The sequence below is a fragment of the Cucumis sativus genome, chromosome 5, assembly GCF_000004075.3.
Source record: "Cucumis sativus cultivar 9930 chromosome 5, Cucumber_9930_V3, whole genome shotgun sequence".
NCBI lineage: Eukaryota > Viridiplantae > Streptophyta > Magnoliopsida > Cucurbitales > Cucurbitaceae > Cucumis > Cucumis sativus.
In genome coordinates, this window is record NC_026659.2 from 26839165 (window position 1) to 26861235 (window position 22071).

General features: G+C 30.7%; 3 protein-coding genes across 5 annotated transcripts; 1 reads left to right on the forward strand and 2 right to left on the reverse strand.

Annotated features, from left to right (window-relative positions):
* Window positions 1-247: 247 nt before the first annotated feature.
* On the forward strand, window positions 248-2895 carry LOC101217484. The gene is made up of 6 exons (XM_004135374.3): window positions 248-718; window positions 788-1023; window positions 1224-1810; window positions 2037-2145; window positions 2209-2529; window positions 2615-2895. Exons 2-6 carry the CDS (start codon window positions 871-873, stop codon window positions 2684-2686), a joined length of 1242 nt encoding a protein of 413 aa, XP_004135422.1. The 5' UTR covers window positions 248-718; window positions 788-870; the 3' UTR covers window positions 2687-2895.
* An 89-nt stretch (window positions 2896-2984) lies between these two features.
* Window positions 2985-6086, reverse strand: LOC101217254 (putative pentatricopeptide repeat-containing protein At1g68930). Its single transcript, XM_004135373.3, has one exon. The coding sequence runs from the start codon at window positions 5989-5991 to the stop codon at window positions 3760-3762; it is 2232 nt and encodes a 743-aa protein (XP_004135421.1). The 5' UTR covers window positions 5992-6086; the 3' UTR covers window positions 2985-3759.
* An 826-nt stretch (window positions 6087-6912) lies between these two features.
* Window positions 6913-11016, reverse strand: LOC101209589 (transcription factor bHLH49). Of its 3 annotated transcripts, none has more exons than XM_011657426.2 (9): window positions 10556-11016; window positions 9009-9942; window positions 8661-8888; window positions 8501-8566; window positions 8358-8426; window positions 8079-8150; window positions 7787-7984; window positions 7616-7703; window positions 6913-7524 (listed from the first exon to the last, which is right to left on the reverse strand). In XM_011657426.2, the coding sequence occupies exons 1-9, from the start codon at window positions 10570-10572 to the stop codon at window positions 7487-7489; spliced, it is 1710 nt and encodes a 569-aa protein (XP_011655728.1). In that variant the 5' UTR covers window positions 10573-11016; the 3' UTR covers window positions 6913-7486. The 3 variants fall into 3 exon arrangements, with proteins under 3 accessions (XP_011655728.1, XP_011655727.1, XP_004135136.1); XM_011657425.2 differs by having other exon boundaries at window positions 8661-8891; window positions 10556-11006; XM_004135088.3 differs by having other exon boundaries at window positions 8661-8891; window positions 10538-11005.
* Window positions 11017-22071: the final 11055 nt, after the last annotated feature.

Sequence of the window (22071 nt, forward strand, 5' to 3'; positions counted from 1 at the left end):
CTTAATATGGTTGAGTATGAAAATGTTTATCACGACATTGCAATCTTGAATTGGTAAGAACATCTGAACTTTTCTTCCACGAAAGTATTGTAAAAAAAAAACACTTTCTTTAATGCATGTTAAATATAGACTTTTCAAAATAATATTCATACAGAACTCCAAAAATTGAAAGTCAGCTTACTAAAACAAAACCTCCAAGCCTGCATTTTCAAATTCAACCCAATAACATAAAGCAGGTGTAAGGCCGGCAACTACAACCCACTTTAGCATATATATACATATATGTTTAAGATTATGGAACAAAAAGCAACCATGAATCATCTTTGTTCTTGATATTATTTTCAAGTAATCTCTGTCGTGTTCTAAGCAAAAGTGCTTTGGTTTGGACGTAGCAGTTGAAGCTTTCCCTCTTTTCCACCTAATATTTAATATCTGATGACATCTTTGTCTCTAATTTATAAGGTGGATGCTGACTTGGTCTCATTTTGCTAGGAATGTCCTTTCTCTTGATATTCAAGATTTAACATCCTTATCATCATCCACTTTAGCACTATTTGTTGAGCAATCCTCTGAACATCAAGAAGAGCAGCTAAAAAGAAAAACCTTGATATTGACGAAATCAAATGCATCATACAATAGTGCTTTATTGTTCATATGCAAACTTGTCTGTTCATAAAGTTGAATAAATCTCGATGTTTGACTTTTTCTTGATATTCAGGTGAGTTCATTGTTCATATATTATAAAGCACCACCTCTGTATCGATAATAATATTTTAAGTCTTCCCAGGAGTGGCTAGGTGAAAGATCAAAGGTGAGAAAAAAACTTATATTATTTAGACAGCAAGAGCCATCGGTTATCCTTGGAAGAAAATGGGTTCTTTCTCTGTGGAAGATTTTGTGGGAAATGGGGTTCTTAAGGATCTGCTTCCCACTTTGCTGGATGAAGGCTGGGATGATGTACCCACCTTGAAGGTCATGAATTCTGAGGATATGGATGCTATAAACATGACACGACAACAGAAGGTTGGTAAACAATACTTTTTTCTAGTTCTAAAACAAAAACGCACCCCAGTAAGCAATTTCAGATGTTTATATCTTCAAAGATTTCTGGAGTAGAAACCTTCGTATAATTCATCCAATTTATGAATTATCATAGCTAGTCAATTCTTTCCTTCTATCTTTCTTTTTTGAAAATTTCTCATGAATCGGTTTTGCTATGACAGGAAGCAATTGAAATTAGAACTTATCTGCATGATAGATCTCTGATGCCGTATGCAGATAGGCTAGAGTCCACCGGAAAATGTTTGCCTGAACTTCTAAGCATAAGTGTTGAGGATTTAACATCTCAATTCCATATGAAGAGAGGTCATATTGCACGTTTCCATGATAGAAAAAGTTCGTGTGTGGATCCCTCGACCAATAAGTTTGATGCTCCTTTAGCATCAACAAGCATCAAGAGGACTTATCAGTCTAACAGCTCAAAGAGGATGCAAAGTATGAGAAGCCGAAACTTTCAGGATAAAACAGTTGAGCAAGCAATGAGTGAATTTAAGATTGAAGACGGGTATGAGTTCAAGGGGATTGTTGCAACAGAACTAGCTGGTCATATAGCATGTGGTTGTGTGCAACCTCCTCATATTGTTGATAAAATTGCTCCTTATTCTGCCATTGAAAACATCTCCATTCAGAAATTAACTCCAGAGTATAAAATTGGAATGGAGCGCTTGGTGAAGACTAAGACTCCCCCTATGAAAGCATCATCACTATGGCAGGATAAGCCAGCCATTATCCTCTGTATTAGACGACCTGGGTAAGTTTAAGCATATTGCTTCAAGACCTGATTTTAAGTTGTAGACAGATAAGTTTTATTCATGAAGAAGATGGTTTAAACTTGACTCACTAACTAAAAAAGCACAAACGAAAAGCAACTTTCCAGTTCCTGTAGATGCGTTCAGTATCACGTTTTGATATTGTTACTGGTGTTTGAGCCATCTTGAGGGAAAGGAACAACTAACATCTCTTGAATTTGAAAACAGGTGCATCATGTGCAGAGCAGAAGCTCACCAGCTATATGCCAGAAAAGCGATATTTGATGCACTAGGATACCAACTATTCGCTGTAATTCATGAACACATAGAATCAGAGGTATTCATAAAACTTCTAGCTTTTTTAACCCATCCAATCTGTTTGACTGAAATGGTGATGCAGGTGAAGGACTTCTGGCCCCGGTACTGGGGAGGCACTGTAATCTTTGACCAAGGCAGAGGATTCTTCAAAGCTCTAGGTGGTGGAAAGTTAATGAAGGAAAAATTCCTATTCGGATTTCTTTTCAACCCTCGGGCTATAGCAAATTATAAGCGTGCAAAAGCAATGGGAATAAAGCAAAACTTCAATGGAGAAGGAGAAATTAAGGGTGGTTTGTTCATTCTTGGCTCATCAAAGCGTGGTATTGCTTACCAGTTTATTGAGCGGAACTTTGGGGACTGGGCACCTCTTTCTGAAGTTATTGAGATCTGTACAAAAATACAGGTAATAGTTTCCATCGCCTTCGCCTCTATCCTTATCTCCAGTATTAAAATTATATAATAATTATGCATTTTTTCACATGATACAGAGCCAGTCGCAAGCTTCAGGCCTATCCATCAAACCATCCCAAGAAGATAACCGGAGTTCGTCCCTAGTCTAATACAAATTCTCATCTGGATTTTAGTCCTCAGTTAACTGAAACTTTTCACGACACAAGAGAAGTGTTTCCATCTTTCTTCGTTATCTTTTATCCGATGTTCTTTAATTAACCTGGATGTTGCACAAAACTTCAATTATTACTATGCCTTTCTTATCACTTGACCGCCACGCGGGACAACTGGGTTTAGTTTGAAAGCAATTTGCAGCGCACTTCAATGCATTATTAAAACCTTCAGAAATGGAGGAACAGCGAGGCACATTTATATTGAAAAAGAGAACTGTAATCAGTAAAGGAAATGTACAAGACAGTAAGACAATAATTAATAACTGAAGCTACAAGAACCTAAGCAATAAAGTATCGAATGGGAAGAATATCTTCCTTGCCTGACATTGAAACTGGTCTACACAATTCCAAACTATTGCGCTTTAATCACATTAGACCTTTAAACCTTTTCCAGGTTTGATATCCATCAAACAGTGAAAAAAGATGGTAAAAAATATAAATTCGTTAAATATTTCCTTGAAAATAAGGGGGAGAAGTGGCAATGGTTACTCTGTCAATTGTGATAATTTTCTATGGATACGCATCAAAGTAGGCATGTTTCAACCCCATTTCGTCGTAGGAATCAATTTGCAGCAAAGTTGTCAATACCGCTTCAGAAACACAGATCACACACTAGTGCTGGAATTCTACAAGCACGCTTGCAGCTTAGACAGCTCACTTGAACTAGAAAACTTCAAGCAACCATCAGATTTCACACAAGCTAGAAATATTTTCAATATGCTTTGGATAAATTCATCTTGACACATCTGGTAGCTTCGCTGAACGGTGTAATACTTGATGGCTCATAGCACAAAACAGTTCCTTCTTGTGATCCTTGAAAGAATTCTTATTTGATAAAAGACTGTTCTGAATTACATGATTGCACAAAAGAATCATCAATCAAGCTCATAGCAAGTATATACACATTCGAGATTGATGGTAGGTCTCAGGCTCAAATAAAACTTAGCTTTTACTAACATAACAACTCCGAGGTTTTGTCATCTTTGGCTGAGGTTTTAGATGGCAAGACGCTACCAGAAATCCCCGCATGAGCACACTCCATCCTTGAACAAATGGAAACGGACTGCATCTCTTACAAGTATCTCTCTCTGGGTGATCCTAGAAATGTATTTTGTGGCATTGTGGCAATCGCCACAGACCCTGAGATTTTTTACAACTCGTATTTGAAGACCGTCAGGTATAAATAACAACCCAAAGGCAATAGCAAGTTTCTCACTGTGGTGATTAAGCATCTTAATTTTCTCTGACTTCTCAACATCATGGAGAACAAAACTCATATCAGGCACATACCCTTCCTCAATCATTTTTAGGTACAAACTTTCCAACTTGGCATATATCTGATCCGAAAATGGACTTGACCGGTCGTCTGCTGAGAAAATGTGCACTTTATTTTTATATTTGATCCAACTATGTCCCGGTTCCTTTTTCACTCCCATTTCCCTCATTCCTTTTCTCAATTTTGCTACATCATCCCATTTACCTTTCGCAGCATAAATGCTTGATAATAAAATATAACTAGCAGGGTTTTGCGGCTCTAGTTTATGAAGAGACTCGGCAGCCCATTTACCAATTTCCAGATTCCCATTGAGTCTACAAGAACTTAGCAATGTGGCCCAACCAATTGCATCAGGACTAAAAGGCATCTGGTTGATGAAGTTTTTTGCTTCTTCTAATCTTCCAGCTCGGCTGAGAAGGTCAATCATGCATGTGTAGTGATCGGGGATTGGTGTGATTCTATGTTCTTTCACCATACATTCAAAATAATGATAACCTTTCTCCACTAAACCCGCTCTACTACAAGCTGATAGAACTCCAACGAAAGTAACTCCATCAGGTACGATACCATGGGCCAACATTGTTTCGAACAGAGATATTGTTTCATTGGCTTTTCCAAATTGTGCATAACCTGAGACTAAAGCTGTCCAAGAAACTTCATCCCTTATTTTCATTTCATGAAACAACTGGTGGGCATGTTCTAGGCTTCCACATTTTCCATATAGAGTGATTAGAGCATTTGAAACCGTAACAAAACAAATTAAACCAGAAGCTAAAGCTTGGCCATGAAACTGGGCACCCTCTTCTAGGCTCGCGAGGTTTGCACATGAGCTAATTACACTCCCTAGAGTAAAATCATCTGGATGAATCTCATTTCTCTGCATATCACAAAATATCCTAACGGCTTCTTCACTGTATCCATTCTGACCATAACCAACTAGCATTGCTGTCCATGATATTACATTCTTGTGCCTCATTTTTCTAAACACTGCTTCCGCATATTTTACATTACGACACTTACAATACATGTCAAGTAGAGCACTTCCTACAAAGATGTTATCTTGATAATCAGTCCTGATAATATAGGCGTGAATTTGCTTTCCCTCATCAAGTGCCAGAAAACCTCCACATGCAGTCAACACACTCCCAAAGGTGAACTGATCCATGCAAAAACCTTCTATTCCCATTTCTTTAAACTTATCGACTGCTTCTTTAAACAAACCATTTTGGGTAAGTCCAGTTATGATAGTTGTCCATGAAATCGAATCTTTTTCTGGCATATTATCAAACAATTGCTCAGCTTCTACAATAAATCTACACCGCAAAAGACCTGTGATCATAGTATTATACACAACTATATTCTTCTCAGGTATCTCTTCAAAAATCCGATTCGCATCATTGATAAATCCCGTTTTTGCATACATATCCACTAAAGGACTCCCAACAAACAGATAAGATTGATAACCAAATTTGAAGATTTGCCCATGAATCTGCCGACCCAAATCAACAAATCCTCGATTAGACGAGAGTATTAACATAGTAGAGAATGTAATCCTATTCAAATTTACCGACCCATCTTTTAACATCATGTTATAAACTCTAACCGATTCGGAAATCAGACCGTTACCCGCATATCCAGAAAGAAGCGAGTTCCAAGAGACCACATCATGGTTAGGCATACTATCAAACACGCGTTGCATATCTTGAAGGTAACCCAATTTTGAGTATGCTGAAAGCAGCGTGTTCCATGAAAAAAGATTTGGTTGAGGAATATGATCGAATACGTTCCGTGCATTCTTCAAGTCCCCAAGCTTCCCGTAAGTATTGATGAGATTATTATATAGAAAAGTTTCAGGATTAGTTAAAGTTCTGATGATGCGGCAATGAAGCTTCTTAACTTGGGCTCGATTCCGAGCTTCGCAGCAAAACTTAAGCGCAGCAGTGTAGTAATTTGATGAAGAAGACATGTTCCTCTTCAAGAAAATAGTTGGCGGGAACCAACGTCGCGTTTATACAATCGGTTCCTCAACCCGAAGAAGAATGATCCGAATTACTTCGGATTCTCTACCACTAGGTCTCTTTCATCCGTCTCCCGGCCCAATTCATTTGGAACCTACACTCTTGATGGCCCAGCCACACGTAAAAGAGAATTGGTTTTTTAAAAAATTAATTATAATTGGTGGCATAATTTTAGTAATAATTAAGAATATAACACAATTTTAAAAAATTACAAATATAGCAAAATCTATTGATGATAGACTATTGTTGTTTATCAATTATAGATCAATATTTACAATATGGTTTATAGAGTTTGAAAGATTTAATTATATTTCAAAATATTGTTATATCTTTAATTATTTTGAATCTAATTGTCATGTTTATAACTATCTTTATTCTATATAATCTATCTTTATCGATAATAGGCTTCAAGAGTATAATCATAATGTCTTGTGTCCAATTATTGTGTTTGAAATGGTCTCATAGTAACTATATATATTTTTCTAATTCATTAATATAAGAATTCAGATAGATTTAGACAAGAGTATATATATGTTAAATCATCAAATATGCTTTGTTTGTTAATCATTTTTTTAAAAAAAATTAAACTTTCTTTTTCTTCAAAATTTGACTTGATTTTAAAATGAAGAATCGAAGGTAGTCCTTTCATGCTTTTGTAATTTATTTGCTCTTTAAAATCTTAAAAGTAATAGATTTTTTAACTTTGATTTTATATTCGATTGGAATTTGACATCTAAAAAACTTACAACAACAGACAACATTTTTTCTGAATATTGAGTTTTTAAAATGATAATGGAAAAAAAAAAGTTCAATTTTCAATACAGATTTATAGGTGATAGTTGAGAAAATGGCCACTTCCTTCCTGCATCAACCATGAAAGTCTAAGGTCATTTCATATTTTATACAGCAGAAACTCATCAATTGCTTACTAAGCTTAAAGATGTTTCATGAATCTCAATTCATTCACACTAAACAACATTTCCCTCAGCAGAGTTTTAAAAATTGCAGCCAATCCATTCCAGCTAGTGAAATCACACATTATCATTTGTTTTCTCATTTTCTTAACAAGAAAACACACTCACTTCAAGCTGTTTCTCGGTTTTTAGATGTCGAATCCTCGACGCCTCTATACAAAGACTAAGGCAAGGACTCTCCTATAATATGAACTAATGAGATTGGAAACTAGTTTCTCTACCAGGTCATTGATTTCTGGGTGATTGTCACAGAATGGTATTTCTTATATCAGTTACCCGCTAGAGTAACACAGCTCCAAATACAGTAATGGTATTTCTTATATCACATTGGACAACTAAATCTCGCAGTTCCTTTCACATTTTACCACGAAGTAGAAATAGCTCGTGGCGATGAATCTCGTACTAAAACTAACACAAATGCACCTGTACAAGAAGAAGCAGAAATGGTTCTTGGAAATCAAGAAGAATTTCAATGTTCAACTTTTGTTCTGCCGGATGAATCAGATCCTGCAAGATCAGACCAATTTATATTTCAGTTCAAGGATTTGAAGATGTAGTTTGGATTTTTATGTCATGAGTAGTTTTTTTGTTATTTTACCTTCAACTTCTAAACAATTTGGGGGAGTGGGCATCCCAAAGCTCATCTGCACAAGGTTTTGGAGTTCACCTTCCCATACATTCTTTATCTGTGGACATATTTTTATGTATTTAACAAACTATTGAAGAATATGAAAAAGATTTTCATTCAGCAAGGTAATTAAGTTGGTACCTGAGAAGGATTCTTAAATCCACCAGACCTTGGAGTCATATGCGAATTCATTGTGCTTCTTAACATCTCAGAGCTCCCTATGGCAGGAAAACTGGTTGGGATAAGTTCGTGATGAGAAATATGAGGTGGAGGACAAGCAACGGGCATATGCGAAGAAAATCCCAATGTCGACAATGGACCAACTCGTGATTGAAGAATCTGGGAGAGCATTATGTGTGTTAGAACCAGAATATGCATAAACTGATTTTTCACAAGAGCGTTGAATTTCTTTATAATGTGAAATTACACTTACATCTTTGGCTACAACTCCATCGATGTTAATATCCAACCTTGGATTTACGGTAGCAAGTTTCATTGATAAAAACTGCAAAAATAATGGATATTCAAAAGAAGATTTAGAAATCAAAAGTATATGCTACAGAGTCACGATTTCCTCAGTGTTCAAAGAAAATCTCATATAGACTAACCAAGAGGATTTTACAGCAATTTTTATCTTCATCCAATATAGCAAAAGATACCTACTTTGATAATACATATTGAAACTATCAAGCATATGAACTGACTTTCATACCTCGACTTGTCGTTGCAGTGATTGGACATAGTTGATGATTTCATCAAGCATCACTGCCTTTCCAGTAACCTGCAAACTTTAACTGAGTGAACATAGAATTTGATGGGATTCCAACATTTAAGGTTCAAAGTTAACCATCAAACCTTGCTGCAACCAGGGACTAGTTCTTGAAGAAACTTCATCCTCTCACTGATCTTCTCCCTCCTTACCTATAACAGAATTCAAAGCCGGTCAATTTCTGGTTTTCATGCTTAGAGAAGCTATACTAATATGCTTTGAAAAATTGACTGTGACATATATTACCCTCTCTGCAAGACTATGACTGTTTGTTGCCTGACCCCTTCGAGCTCTAACATGAATATACTCTTCCTTTGGAGGATCAGAAGGTTGAGATGCCTGTTTACCATGTTTTCCTGTACCCTTGTTTGCAGTTGAATTCGGATTTTGATCTCTTTTTCGCTGAGTTTCAGCATCATCCTTAGGTGAAACAGTAGTTTGTTGAAGAGGTCCATTGGCTTGATCAAGTTCAGTCTTCTACCCAAAACAAAATGATGGCAAGAATGGGAAAAATTCAAAATCAACAAGCTAATTAGTAATAATTCTCCTCACTGAACACATGGGGGAAAAAGAACAAAAATCATTATTAATTACCTGTCCACTTCTTTTCCTTTTCCTCGTGCCGAGACCCTTCGTAGAAAGTTCCTTACCCGTGGCCTCTAACGTGCATGGTTCACCCAAACCATCACCCCCGCTACACTCAGCTTCATCAGATTCATTAGCAGAACCATCAACAGCAAGTTTACCACGACCATCCAATTTCAAAGGGCTTCCATTTTTAGGTGAATCCCTTTCAGTAGCTCCATGTTCATTAGTCAAACAAACAGGCATGGAAGATTCACTGTTAACCACGTTTCTTTGAGATTGTCCTCCTGTTCCAGATGCCAAACCTAACCCGTTTCGTGGAATTTCATCCCATCTCTCAGGGATTACTCCCATGCCTCTGGAAAAAACACCCACAGGGTCAGGAACGTTGAAATGTCCAACATCACCACCAAAATTCCCACCACTGAAGCAGGAAAGCCTGGCTGCACGCTCAATGAATGAAGAATCAGCTGGAAGTTGAGATAAACTCGGCGGGAGCATACCCGGGAAATTAGGTAGGTAAACACCCCCTTTTAACATATTATGGGATAGGTTCCAGCTGATGTCAAGCGTTCTATCAATGTCACTGCTTGAAGAAACTGGACAGCCACTGGCCTTACTAATTCCTATAATATTTGAAGTATTGGAGATGTTATGGCCTTGAATGTTGCTAATTCCCAAGTTCTGACAATGAGCTGATTGTTCCCAGATAGTGGAGCTAAATGACTCTACCATAGAAGCAGTGGAAGAAGAACAACCAACCATATCCTGATTCCTAACTACATCCACATTCCCTGGCAAAACCAAACCAGTCGGCATAGTCGTGAGAGTTGTCTCGCCAAATTGCCAATCCGATGACATGCTATTCGAACAGTTAATAGTGTCCTCTATGCTACTTTCTAGTCTAAATTTATCTCTGTCACCAATATCCATAATCTGTTGGCTAAGATACCAAGAAGAAGCATGTATAAGATACCAAACTTTTACAGTTGCTATTAACCACAATCTTCAAAAGCTACTCAACTCCAAGCAGAATGAATAAACGTTTCACAATGAAGTACAGAAAAAAGAGAAACAACACAAACAAGAACACAGCAGTTCAAACTTATACAAACTCTCCCAATTCAAGAAATTACTTAAAATCTCCCAAGTCCCAGAGGTTGAAATGGAATAAAAGCTTCAAAAGGGAGAAGTAAAATTAAAGAGCACAACAAGGGTAAAGAAGATGGTAGGAAAGAAGACAGTATTTATGAAGCTACCATTTCCCAAGCAAGGAAGGGAAGCTTAAATACTTTAGAAGAAAAAAAACAATAAAAATGAAGGGCTCAAAAAGCCAACAGACATTAAGAAGCGACAATTCAAAGAAGAGATGAATAAGAGTGTAAAAGGAAACAGAAGGCAGTGGAGTGATAAAACAGAGAAGAGAGCATTGATTTCAGTATAATAAATAGAGGTTGAAAGCCCTAGTCAGAAAAAAAAACCAAGCTTCTGAATCAGAGAGAAAGAAAACGGCACCAAAAGTAGGAAGAGAAAAATACCCATTTCAGATAATGTACCATTTTGAGTACTCCATAGCCCCATTCAAACTTTTTCTTCAAATAAATTCCATTGAATTTGGACTTTATGTTCAAACCCCCTTTTTTTCAAAATTTCAGCTCAGACTCAGAGCCCCAGCCTGTGTGCTGTGTCTGTCAAGGATCAGAGAGATGCTCACACAGAAAAAGGAAGATTTTATTGAATCAAATACAGAGAGAGAAAAGGAAAGATGGTGGAAGAAGTGGAAAGTTTATACAAAGAAACGGGTTATTTAAGCAATGGTGAAAGGGAAGCTACAACAGTAAAGCTTCTGCATTTATAACCAAACTTGCATGAAAATGAGAGCTCTTGATCATTAAACCACGGTTCCCTGCTCCAACACTACCATTTCATTAATTAATAAATAAATAACAATAATCTCGTTTTTCTTTTCCATTTTCACCACTCTACTTTTTCAATTTTGAATTCCTCTCTAATGAACATCACTCCCCTTTTTATTCCTTTTCATTTTCATTATAATTTCTTCCATATAGTTTGGTATCCGATGCTCCAAATAATCAAATGCAAATTTTTGTTCAACTATACTATATACAAATTTACTAGTTTAAGAACTATCCATGACATTGAATCAAATTATACTGTTCTTTTTCTTTTTTGCTATGTAGAAAGTTAGAAAACTATTAACTTTCACCCTTCAAGTTGTGTTGAATTACAAACTTTTTTCCAATCACCAAAAAGAAACCCTATCTTTCTATCAATTGAAAAAGGATAAAATATTGTCATCTACATCACTTTAATGACACAACCTAAAATGTGTGTGAAGCTCAATGAGAATCCAATAATTAAAGTTTAAAGTAATTTAAGAATTCCAAAACTAAGTTAACAAATAATGGGACATCAAAATCATTTCCAAGACATTACATAAAACTCACTAATTAATTAAACTACTAAATATATATATATATATAGTTCCAATTCCATTATTATTCCTTTATTCAAATATTTCTCTCACAAATGCCATCAATATTTGACCAAAAAGTGAAGCTCAACCAACCTCATCAAAACTCTCTTATAATTTATTCATCTATCAACTCTCCTCCCTTCCCACATTTACTTCATGAAATAAAAACCACACACCACACATGGGTAAATCTATCCAAGATTCTTCCACGTGAATTTTAAATTCAAAAATATAAGTGACTTTCGATATCATATCATAGATCGCTACAAGACTCGATCGAACCTCCCAAATCTATAAAATAAATTAATATTTTTGTAATCAAATTTGTTAAACGTACTATATATATTCAAGTTCTATTTAAGTCGTGGTCGATAGGTAAAAGAGAAAAGTGTATATATATATATATTATTTTGAAAGGGAGAAATGAGTTAGTTTGTAACTATAAGCATTAAGTTGGGATGTCAGTGGACAGCTAAATTAGTGCAGCAGCAGCTAAAAGAAATAATAATAAGTTATGATAGGAAAAGGGGTGAGTTAATATTGTCCAAAATGTTGTTGAAACTGTGGGTGTGAAAGTTAAATATTGATAGATATGAAGCATTGATAATTGATTACAATAATACAAATTATTATTGTGACCATTTCATTTATTACCTCTATGGTATGGGGAATGCCTTGCAGATTGATTCAAAAAGTATTCTTTTTTTTAATGACTAAAACTCAATTAATTTTCATAGAATTATAAAAAATAAAATATTTACCCTTCATTGTGTTGATGTTGTGATTAATTTAAAAAAATAGTTATATACTTTGTACTACATTTTTTTTCATGCATGCTCAATTATTCAATGTATATGACAACAATAAATAATTATTTTCATTAAATATATTTTTAAAATATGCAACCCATAGTACATTCAACTATTGGTTTTCTATTTAAGAAAATAATATATATGAGATTTAAGGAAGCATATAATATAAAAAGAAAGTTGATGATAAAGCAAAGGTTGACAACATGGACATTATCTAAAACTCATGCATGCTTAACAAATCACTCAAAATGCAAAATAATATTTGAAATTACAAAAATATGGTTTTCAAATCTCAATCATTGAAAAGTTCAAAATAAAAATGTGTCATTCAATTTCAAAAGTAACAAAATATATACTGTGACTTATAACATTTGTTGGTTTAATTGAAGTATTTTTTGTCCTTATGATCTTTACTACTAATGTATTACCAATAATTTTAATTAGATTTGTAAAACGCTATTAACCCATACACTATTTTCTAAGGTTTTGTGAAGTGTGTTTTATAGAATCTAATTAATGTGATCTTTATAGATGTTTGTGCCCTCCAATTAAGGTGTGATTTTTTCTGATTATGCATTACTTAAGTTTGACCATAATCTTTAAACCAAAAATATTATATAGAGTGGCTGGTTTGATCAGATAGCTTTTTGGAAAATAAAATGTTTTTATATTTTGAATAATTTTTTAAGTGATTTCATGTTATTAAAATTATTCTGTCCTAATAAAAGGATTGGATATTGTCTTTTGATAAATAATTTTTATTTTCAAGACTTTTTAATTTGATGTTAGAATTAAATAATGTATTTTGTACGATGGCAGTATTTATATTGATATTAGCAATATTTATGAAATATAATGTACGAACTCTGATTACAATAATTATCATTGTTTTATTGTTGTTCACAAGTACTTTGCCATATAATAAATGTGCCCTTGCAAACTTATTTTTCATTCGTTGTTTTTAAAAAGGGAAGGAAAACAATATCCAGCCAATTATTAATTAATTTAATTTAAATATATTTAAAAATAATTTTTTAAAAGAAAAGCTCATATCACCTCCTTTTGCATTTTAAAATTTTGATAAATATGATTAGTATTGATAATCTAAATTTATTATTTTTATAATTTAGAAAATATAGATGTCACATTTTATTATTATAAACTTTTCTTTTGTTATTTTTTAAACTCCCATTTTAAAAATGTTTAAAAAAATGATACTGATTTATAATAATGTACTATACTATGCCTTTTTTAAAATTAAAAAAAAAAAACTTTTATACTTTATTTTTAGTGTAAGAAAAAAGAATAAAAGAAATTAAGTGCAACCTAATCATTATCCACTTAAAAATCACTCTAAAACACATATTTATTCACTCAAATTTAGATTAATATTTCATCTCACACTTTAAAAACAAGTTCTATACATCAAAATAATTAGATTTTAATTATTAAAATCGTGCGTGTTATATTTATTTATTAAAAAGTTGGAAAACAAACTTTAACTATTTCATAATCACTCTCAAAACACACACTCTAAATATTAAAATAATCACATCAAACATAAGCATATCATAACAAGGATGAGAATTGAAATAGCTTAGGGTTAGATTCTTCTACAACTTTCATATTTTCTTTTCATATTCGTTAGTTCCAAGCTTAAATAATTAAATTGGTATGTACCCCGAAGCTCATCTACACACTACAACCATTTGTAATATTCTTTTAGGAGATTCTTTATTTGCAATAGAGAGAGAGAGTGATTGATTGATTGATTAAAATAAAGGGAGAAAAGAATATTATTTTATATGAATATTAAAAACAATTCATACAGCTATATATATAGTAAAGGATTAATCTTAATTAATTAATGATGGCTTTTAAAAAGAAATAGCTTTAAGGATTTATAAAATGGGGGAAAAGGCATCCAATATTTAAAACCATGTCACGTAATAATATAATATATTCATATATAATTCCATGTTCCCTTGAAAGAAAGAAAGAAAAGAAGAGAAATAAAAAAAAAAACCTTAAAATCCTCAAAAAGGAGTCAAAGGAGAGGACTGGAAAGCAAAAGGTAAGCAAATCGGAGGGTCAGGAAAGCATCAGAAATTCGACGCATAGTTAGAGGAGTTGACTCGTGAGTTATGAATTTGCGTCGAAGAAAGTGCCCGACGGTGCACTCATCGGCGGTCTCTCAATCTTATCAATTTATAATTACATCTAACCATAATAAAATAACTTTATAATTACCTTCTCTTTCTTTTTTATCAAAACTAATTAAATTAAAAATTAAAATACAAGTTTCGAAAATGAATTGATTTTTTTATTATTATTATCTAAGAAAAAGTTGGTGGAGAGAACAAAAAAAAAAGAAAAAAGGAAAAAGATGGAAAATCTTTTAGTGCTTTATGGCTTTAATGGAGTGTCCCCAAGCTCTCTCTCTCTCTATGTGTCTTTCTTGCCTGTCACTATCATTAGTTGGCATCGGGACTTGAAAACACAAACACCTATGCTTTCAAATAATACAATCTCTCTCTCTCTCTCACTCTCTCGCTTTCCCCTTCGTTTTGCTTTACTAATTTATCAATTTAAGCTATGTTTATCTTCCCCCTAAACTAAATTAGGATAATACAAACATAAGATTTTACTAATCAATCAATTATATTACATAATTTCATAGTCTTTATACTAAAACTAATTTTAAAAACAACAACTAATGCAATAAAATAAAATCCACATATTAGATAATTACCATTCAAGTATCATTTTAATGGAGAAGAAAAGAGCTAGGGATAATTAAAGATTATTCTTGAAGTTTTTATTGGAAACTTGTGGGTAATTAATTGGTTAAAGTTATAGCTAGATTGATATATTGTTTTAAAAATAAAAGTAAGAAGGTTTGAATAATTATTGTTTTATGTTTAGAAGGTGGATTTGTTTAATTATTTTGGGAGGCCAAACGTTAATTAAAAAGGGGAAAAAGTTCAACAATAAATTTGGAAGTCAAAATTTAATCCACTAATTATTTTTGTTAATTTTTAATTAGCTAGTTTTTGAAAGGTTGTGTGATATTTTTTATTGTCTTTAACTTTTTTTAAAAAAAATCAAATTTCTCTGAAATTATTTTGAATTCAAAATATTATATAATTGTTAAATTAAAAAATTACTTCATAGACCTTATCCTATTCTAGAAATTAAGAGACTAAAAACATAAAAACACATAAACCAAATACTATATTCCACGATTAAAGAGGCAATTTTTTCTTTGACAATATATAAACCAATAAACTATATTCTAATTTATACAAGAGGTTATTATCTAACACCGTAAATGATTGATACAGTTTAAGAGAAGGCTATATTCCTATCTTTCTATTATCTAGAACATCACATGTTTAATAATAGATTAAAAGTTTCAATAACAAAATTTAGATCCTTTAATATAATTCTATTCGATAAAAGAATGTTATGTTTAATAAATATAAAATTTATATTAATACAACTAAGTGTGCATGCATGTTGATATGCATATTTAAATAAGTTTGCCTTTTAAAAACGATCGACAAGCTAATTTTAATTGGAATGTACAATTAAATACTATAATTAATTAAACGTTAAAAATAAATATGTTTTATTTATACAAATAAAAAATGAGATTAAATCAAGAAACACACTTAATAGTACTAAACATAATCTTGATTTTGAATGGAAGGGAAAGAAAGAATGAGAAATATTTTTGTTAAAAGGGAAAAGGAAGGTCCTTTAGAGGGTTTATAAGATGGAGATTCTTTTGATACCCATATTATATATTTTTATATATATATATATATATATCCATATTCACATTGTTGCTTTTTTAAAAATATTGGTAAAGAAAAAGAAGAAGAAAAGTGGTAATTAGAATAATTTTAGAGGTTCTATTCATGGTTGTCATTTTTGTAAAGGACAGATTATGATTAAAGTGAGTGTGTATTTATTTATTTAGTGTTAGATTTTTTAATTATGAAAATTAAAAGTATATAGTAATCAATCCAAAATGGCTCTTCTTTTGGGAAAAGCAACAAAACAAACAACTAAAATCACTACCTTATTGCTTATTCCATATTCGCTGTTTATATAGTACGATTCCACATCCACCGGCTCTCTTTCTTTTCCCTTTTTATTTCTTATTGTTTAATACGATTACCAAAAGTTGTCGTTTACAAAATATATATATATATATATATTTTAAATAACAAAACTTTTAAATCACTTTACGTCAAAATAGACTATTGTATCTATCTATCATGATAGATAATCTTCATATAATCGTTCGTAAAAAGATTGTTAATTATGTTGTGATAGATCTAGATTGTTTATCGTGGTCTATCATTAATAGATGAAGATATTTTGTTATATTTAAAAATATTTTACAACAATTAGTTTTTTAGAACAATATTCCTTATTTTTAGTTTTTTTCATCAATTTTTAAGATTAAAATTAAGTTTTAAAAATAAAATTTATTTTAAATAACAAAACTGTGTTATAATATTTATAAATATCTTTTATAATTGATAGAATTTAATGCTCTTTGTTAGAATAAGATGTTTATTTAAGTCGATAGTGGTCAAAATAAAATTTTATTATATTTATAAATAAACAATTTTATTTTTTATATTTTTGAAAATTTATCAACAATCGTTTCAAATTTGTTGTTTTTCTTTAGAATTTGATTTTTTTTCTTACAAAATTATGAAGAAGCAGACAAAAATTTTAAAAGCAAAATACTACAAATGAAAAATGCTTTTAAACCAAAACTTATTTAATTTTGAATGAAGTTATATTTTCACCTAACCAATTAATAGTGGAAATTAAATTGTAGCTTAATATAAAAATTGTGATTAATCAGATATATGGATCAAGCTATAACTAATTATACTTCAAATGGTAGCCATCAGTCACACGATTGATCTACCGACGTTATAAAAACTCACTACAAAGTCGTATTCTAAATTTATGAGTGGGTTTATTTCTTAATCTCGAGAATTTGATTAACTCGAAGAAAACTTGACCCATTAGTTATTAAAATGAAGTAAACTGTTGTGTTGTTAATAATGATTGTTCTTTTTTTCTTTCTATATGAACGTAGATAAAGTGAGGGTTTGTGAATCAATTAAAGGAAGCACGTTTGAGATATGTAAATAATTACGAATCTAAATCCTACTAATTAATATCACATAGTTCAAATTGTAATCAAGTATATGTTTGCATCTTTAATTTAATAACTAACTAACTGGACAATAATATTGCTTAAACAATGACAGCTCATTCTCACTTTCACTCTTTCACATTAATATTTAATTAATCTTTTCATAATTTCAATTATTAGTTATGGATATGAGTGAACTTTGTTTAATATTTTTCCTCCAATAATATTGCTTTCTTAATAAAACTTTAAAACTTCATATAATATTGCTTAGTGTACTTAATTAAATTAATTATATCCTGTCTTACTAATGTTCAATATCATGTGTGAAAAATGAAGGTAAATTAAAACATATGATATGCATTTAAGTTATATTTTATTTCATTCAAATATAACATATTTATAATAATTATTGTGTACTAATTTTTAGAATATTTTTCTTAAGATCACTATAAACATATGTACGATTGTTAAACTTGCTTATTTTAAAGTACTAGTAATTATACGGTTGAGTCACAAAAAGAGATGTGAATCTTGTTTATATAGATATAGTAACTTTCTTAACCATATTTATTTTCTCATATCTTGGGGGCCTCTCTCGTTCATTCATGCACCTCTTTTTGAATAACTAATACTAATAATCACTACATTTTATATACTTTTTCGACTCTTAATGATATTGTATGTTGGAAGAAAAATAAAAGAAAGAAAGAAAGAAAGCAATAATCCATTTGAAGAATGTAGACACATTTCTTTTGTATTAAACTAGTACATGTCTCAAAGTTGAATAAAGGTTTGGGAGAGTTAGGTTGACAAGTGAGGGATGATAGATATTCCTCAAGTGTTGTGAATTTAATGCAAGCATATATATATATAAAAGATATTATATATATATGATTACATATGTAGCATTATGAGATAGGTTGATGAAGGGTTGTTTTCAAACTTTTAGCCTTTTTCTTCACTTTTCGCCATCAAAAGTACTTTCTCTTGCAACCCCCAATTTTTCCATATGGAATCCAACTTTAATTTCTTCACCACACAAGTGGGATCTTTCTCTATGTACTTCAAGCTTTAATCAATTTCTCTTTCAATTGTGCATTGTCTCTAACCAAAGTTGTTTCCATGCAATTTCACATTATAATGTTTTTTCATATATATATATATATATATATATATATATATATATATATATATACACACATGTGTTACTATTGTATAGTTAATGTCCAATGTCCTAAAAAACTAAATATGAGGTTCTTTTAATTTTTTAAAACATTGAATTAGATGTTGCTGTTTGCATCAATTTATACCAAATCAAACTATCAAAATCTACAATTTTATTTTTAATTATTAATATGTTAGTAAAGTTAATAGAATAAGTAAATAAACACAATAATCAAATTTGTGATAAATATTCAAGATCACTTCAACTTTGGTTTAAACAAGAATATGTTACATTTTTGTTTCAACTCAATTCAAGGAGAGATTAAGATTTACCAAACTTATTCAAAATAAAAGATTATCTCTATCATCTTTGAGTAATTAAAATAAATAAAATCATTGCATTATATTACCCCAAATTCTATTGCATTTTTAATAACAAAATACTTTTATATATATATATTCATTTTCACCAATAAACACTTTGTTTTTCTAAGATATTTACAAAATATAATACAATTTTATATTCTACTCATAATGTATTTATAAATATTTTTGTTCATCTTTTATATCCAAAAACGTCCCTTAACAAAAGAGAAAAAAAAACGTGCACACATCTAATAGTAAATTAGAAAACATTTCATGAAGCAACCAATGAGTAAAATTGAACATTTTTTCTTTCCAAAGAGAAAAATTTGAAAAAGATATGTTTGATATCAATTTTGACTCAGAATAGTATTATATTGCTTTTCTCATTCACTAATGTCACAATCTTATCAACAAATGTTACCAAAATAAATAAGCCATTAACAATATACACATTAAATACCAAATAGGGTTTCCCAAATTCCTTTGTTATCTGTCCATATCAGTTCATATACATCATTTTTCTTTTTTCTTTTCATAGTGCATTTTACACTTTTTAAAAAGTTTAATTAATAATATGAACTTAATTAATTAGATTAAAATTTAAAAGGATAATTATATGGTTAATATTAATTACTTACTATTTTCCTAACTCAAAAGAATATAATATAAGTTGTGATTAATTATATATATATAGAAAATAAATAAATGTTTTGTCATTTTATTTATTAAAGAAAGTAAAGTTCCTTGAAGCCTTTAGTACCTAAAGGAAAGTGTTTTACTTATTAAAGGTAGAGATGTGTAAAAGCACACATTACTTATGGATAAATTTATATCTCCATGTTTTTCCTACTTATATTGTTGATTTTTCTTTAAAAAAATAATATTAGCAATAAAGTATAAGTATTGATAAAAATGTAACATGCTTCACTTTAATTTATTAAGGATCATGGAAGTAACTTTGATTAGTTCAAGATTATGGCCACTAACTTTTATATTTGCTTTTAAATTGGTTAAATTAAGCCTATCGTTAGATTTTTTTAAAAAGGTGATGAAAGGTTATATTATTTCTAGAGCATTGTTTAAAAGTTTTATTTACAAATTTCAAGATAGATGTTAAGAATAATACTTATGTAGATACTTTTAATTGATTTATTTATATAGTTTTGTTTCAATGATTATATGTTAAATTGATGGTTTTATTTATTTATTTTATGAGTATCTATGGTATGTTGATGGACTCCAACTGACCCAGTTAATGTACCCATTAACGGCCCAATAAATCAAGAACAGAAGCCCAATTAGAAGCTGGCGGCCTACATTGTTGATACAAATCCGCCATTGTATTTAAGAATGAGAAATGGGAATGGATGACTATTTTAGCAATAATAATTAAAGATATAACAACATTTTAAAAAAATTGCAAATACAGCAAAACTATCACGCATACCAATATTTGCAACATGATCCATGAGTGATAGACTTATATCATTGATAGAATTTGACAAATTTTGCTATATTTGCAAATTTTTTAAAATTGTGCTATATACTTAATTAATTTGAATTTAATTGCTAAACTTATGACTATCCCTCTAACAAAGAATAGATGTTATTTCTACCAAATTTCAAATATTTTTTAATCTTAATTTTTAAATAACCATTTTGGTTCATAAGTTTTATCTTGATGTAATTTTGATATTAAATTTATATTATGTTAAGTTAATGTCAAATTTAGCCATTTGTCATCAATTCAATTGTCTTGTCCAGCTATAATTAAACTCTAACTATTATAGTAGTTGGATGATAATAGATTTTGTTTGAATGTTAGATTATTTTAGTATAAGTTATAACAAAATTTATAACATACAATATGTTGATAAGATAAATTATTACGACTTAAAGATTGTTGGTTTGGTAATTACTCTGATTTTTAAAATATTGAAATAATAAAACAAAAGTATGACACTATCTTTTCCCTTTCCTTTTCTTTTCCTTTCTAATTTTGAATTTCTTATATTCACATATTTATTTTCACGTTACTTAAACCTACCGATGAAAATTGATTTCAAAAGGTGACAAATTAGAAATTTTATTCCAACTTAGAGTATAGCAAACATTTCATTTTTGAAACCTCAGAACCTTATGTCAAGATTTACTGGCCAAAGGACAATTTCAGATAGACAATTTTTATGGGGTATAGACCTCCCAAAAGGTAATGGAGACGTGCAAAGATTTCATCGAGCCAGACAGAGATTGGCCCTCAAGAGCAAAGGCATAAGGGAGCTTGACTGCAAGACCCACCCATCGAGCAAGGACGAAAGTCAGCCTTAGTGATTCGACACTGTCGAGTGGAAGGGCCGTCGAATTATGTTTACATCTTAAAGACAAGTGTTTATTTTTTTTTTAAGTAATTTGAAATTTTTTCAATTTTAATTTCTATATCGTTAATGGTTCAATTTTAATCATATATTTTTTTAATAAATCTTTGATTTAATCCCAAATGTTAATTAATTATAAAAAAAAGTTAACTTTATGGTGTTATCTATAACATTTTACAATAAACTTTAAAATGATATTCATATATTTTATTTTCTTATATAAAAATTATTATTTAATAAATTTTGGTAAAAATAAACTTTTAAAAATTAAATTTAAAATTTATTGAATGTATGAAACTACAATTGGACAATCAAAGTATAAAGACTAAGTTTGAACCAACTCAAAAGTATGGGAATAAAAATAGTATTTAATCCAATTGACCAAATATTTATATTTGATGGAAAAATGAAGTTTAATGAATTTTTGTGTGGTTTTTCCCATCTTTATTATTATTATTATTTTAAAAATCCAAGAAGTTAATGGAGAGGCAATTTCTTAGCAATTTCCAAGAAAACACAAATCAAATAAGTGCTCTCTCAAAGAGATTTCTGTCTTCACGTTGGTGAACTTATATTTCCTTACCTACCTTGCATTCTCTTTCATTTTCTTTTTAGTCCCTACACCCTTACCACTTTAACTCTTTTCTTCACATTTTTCGTTTTCTTACTC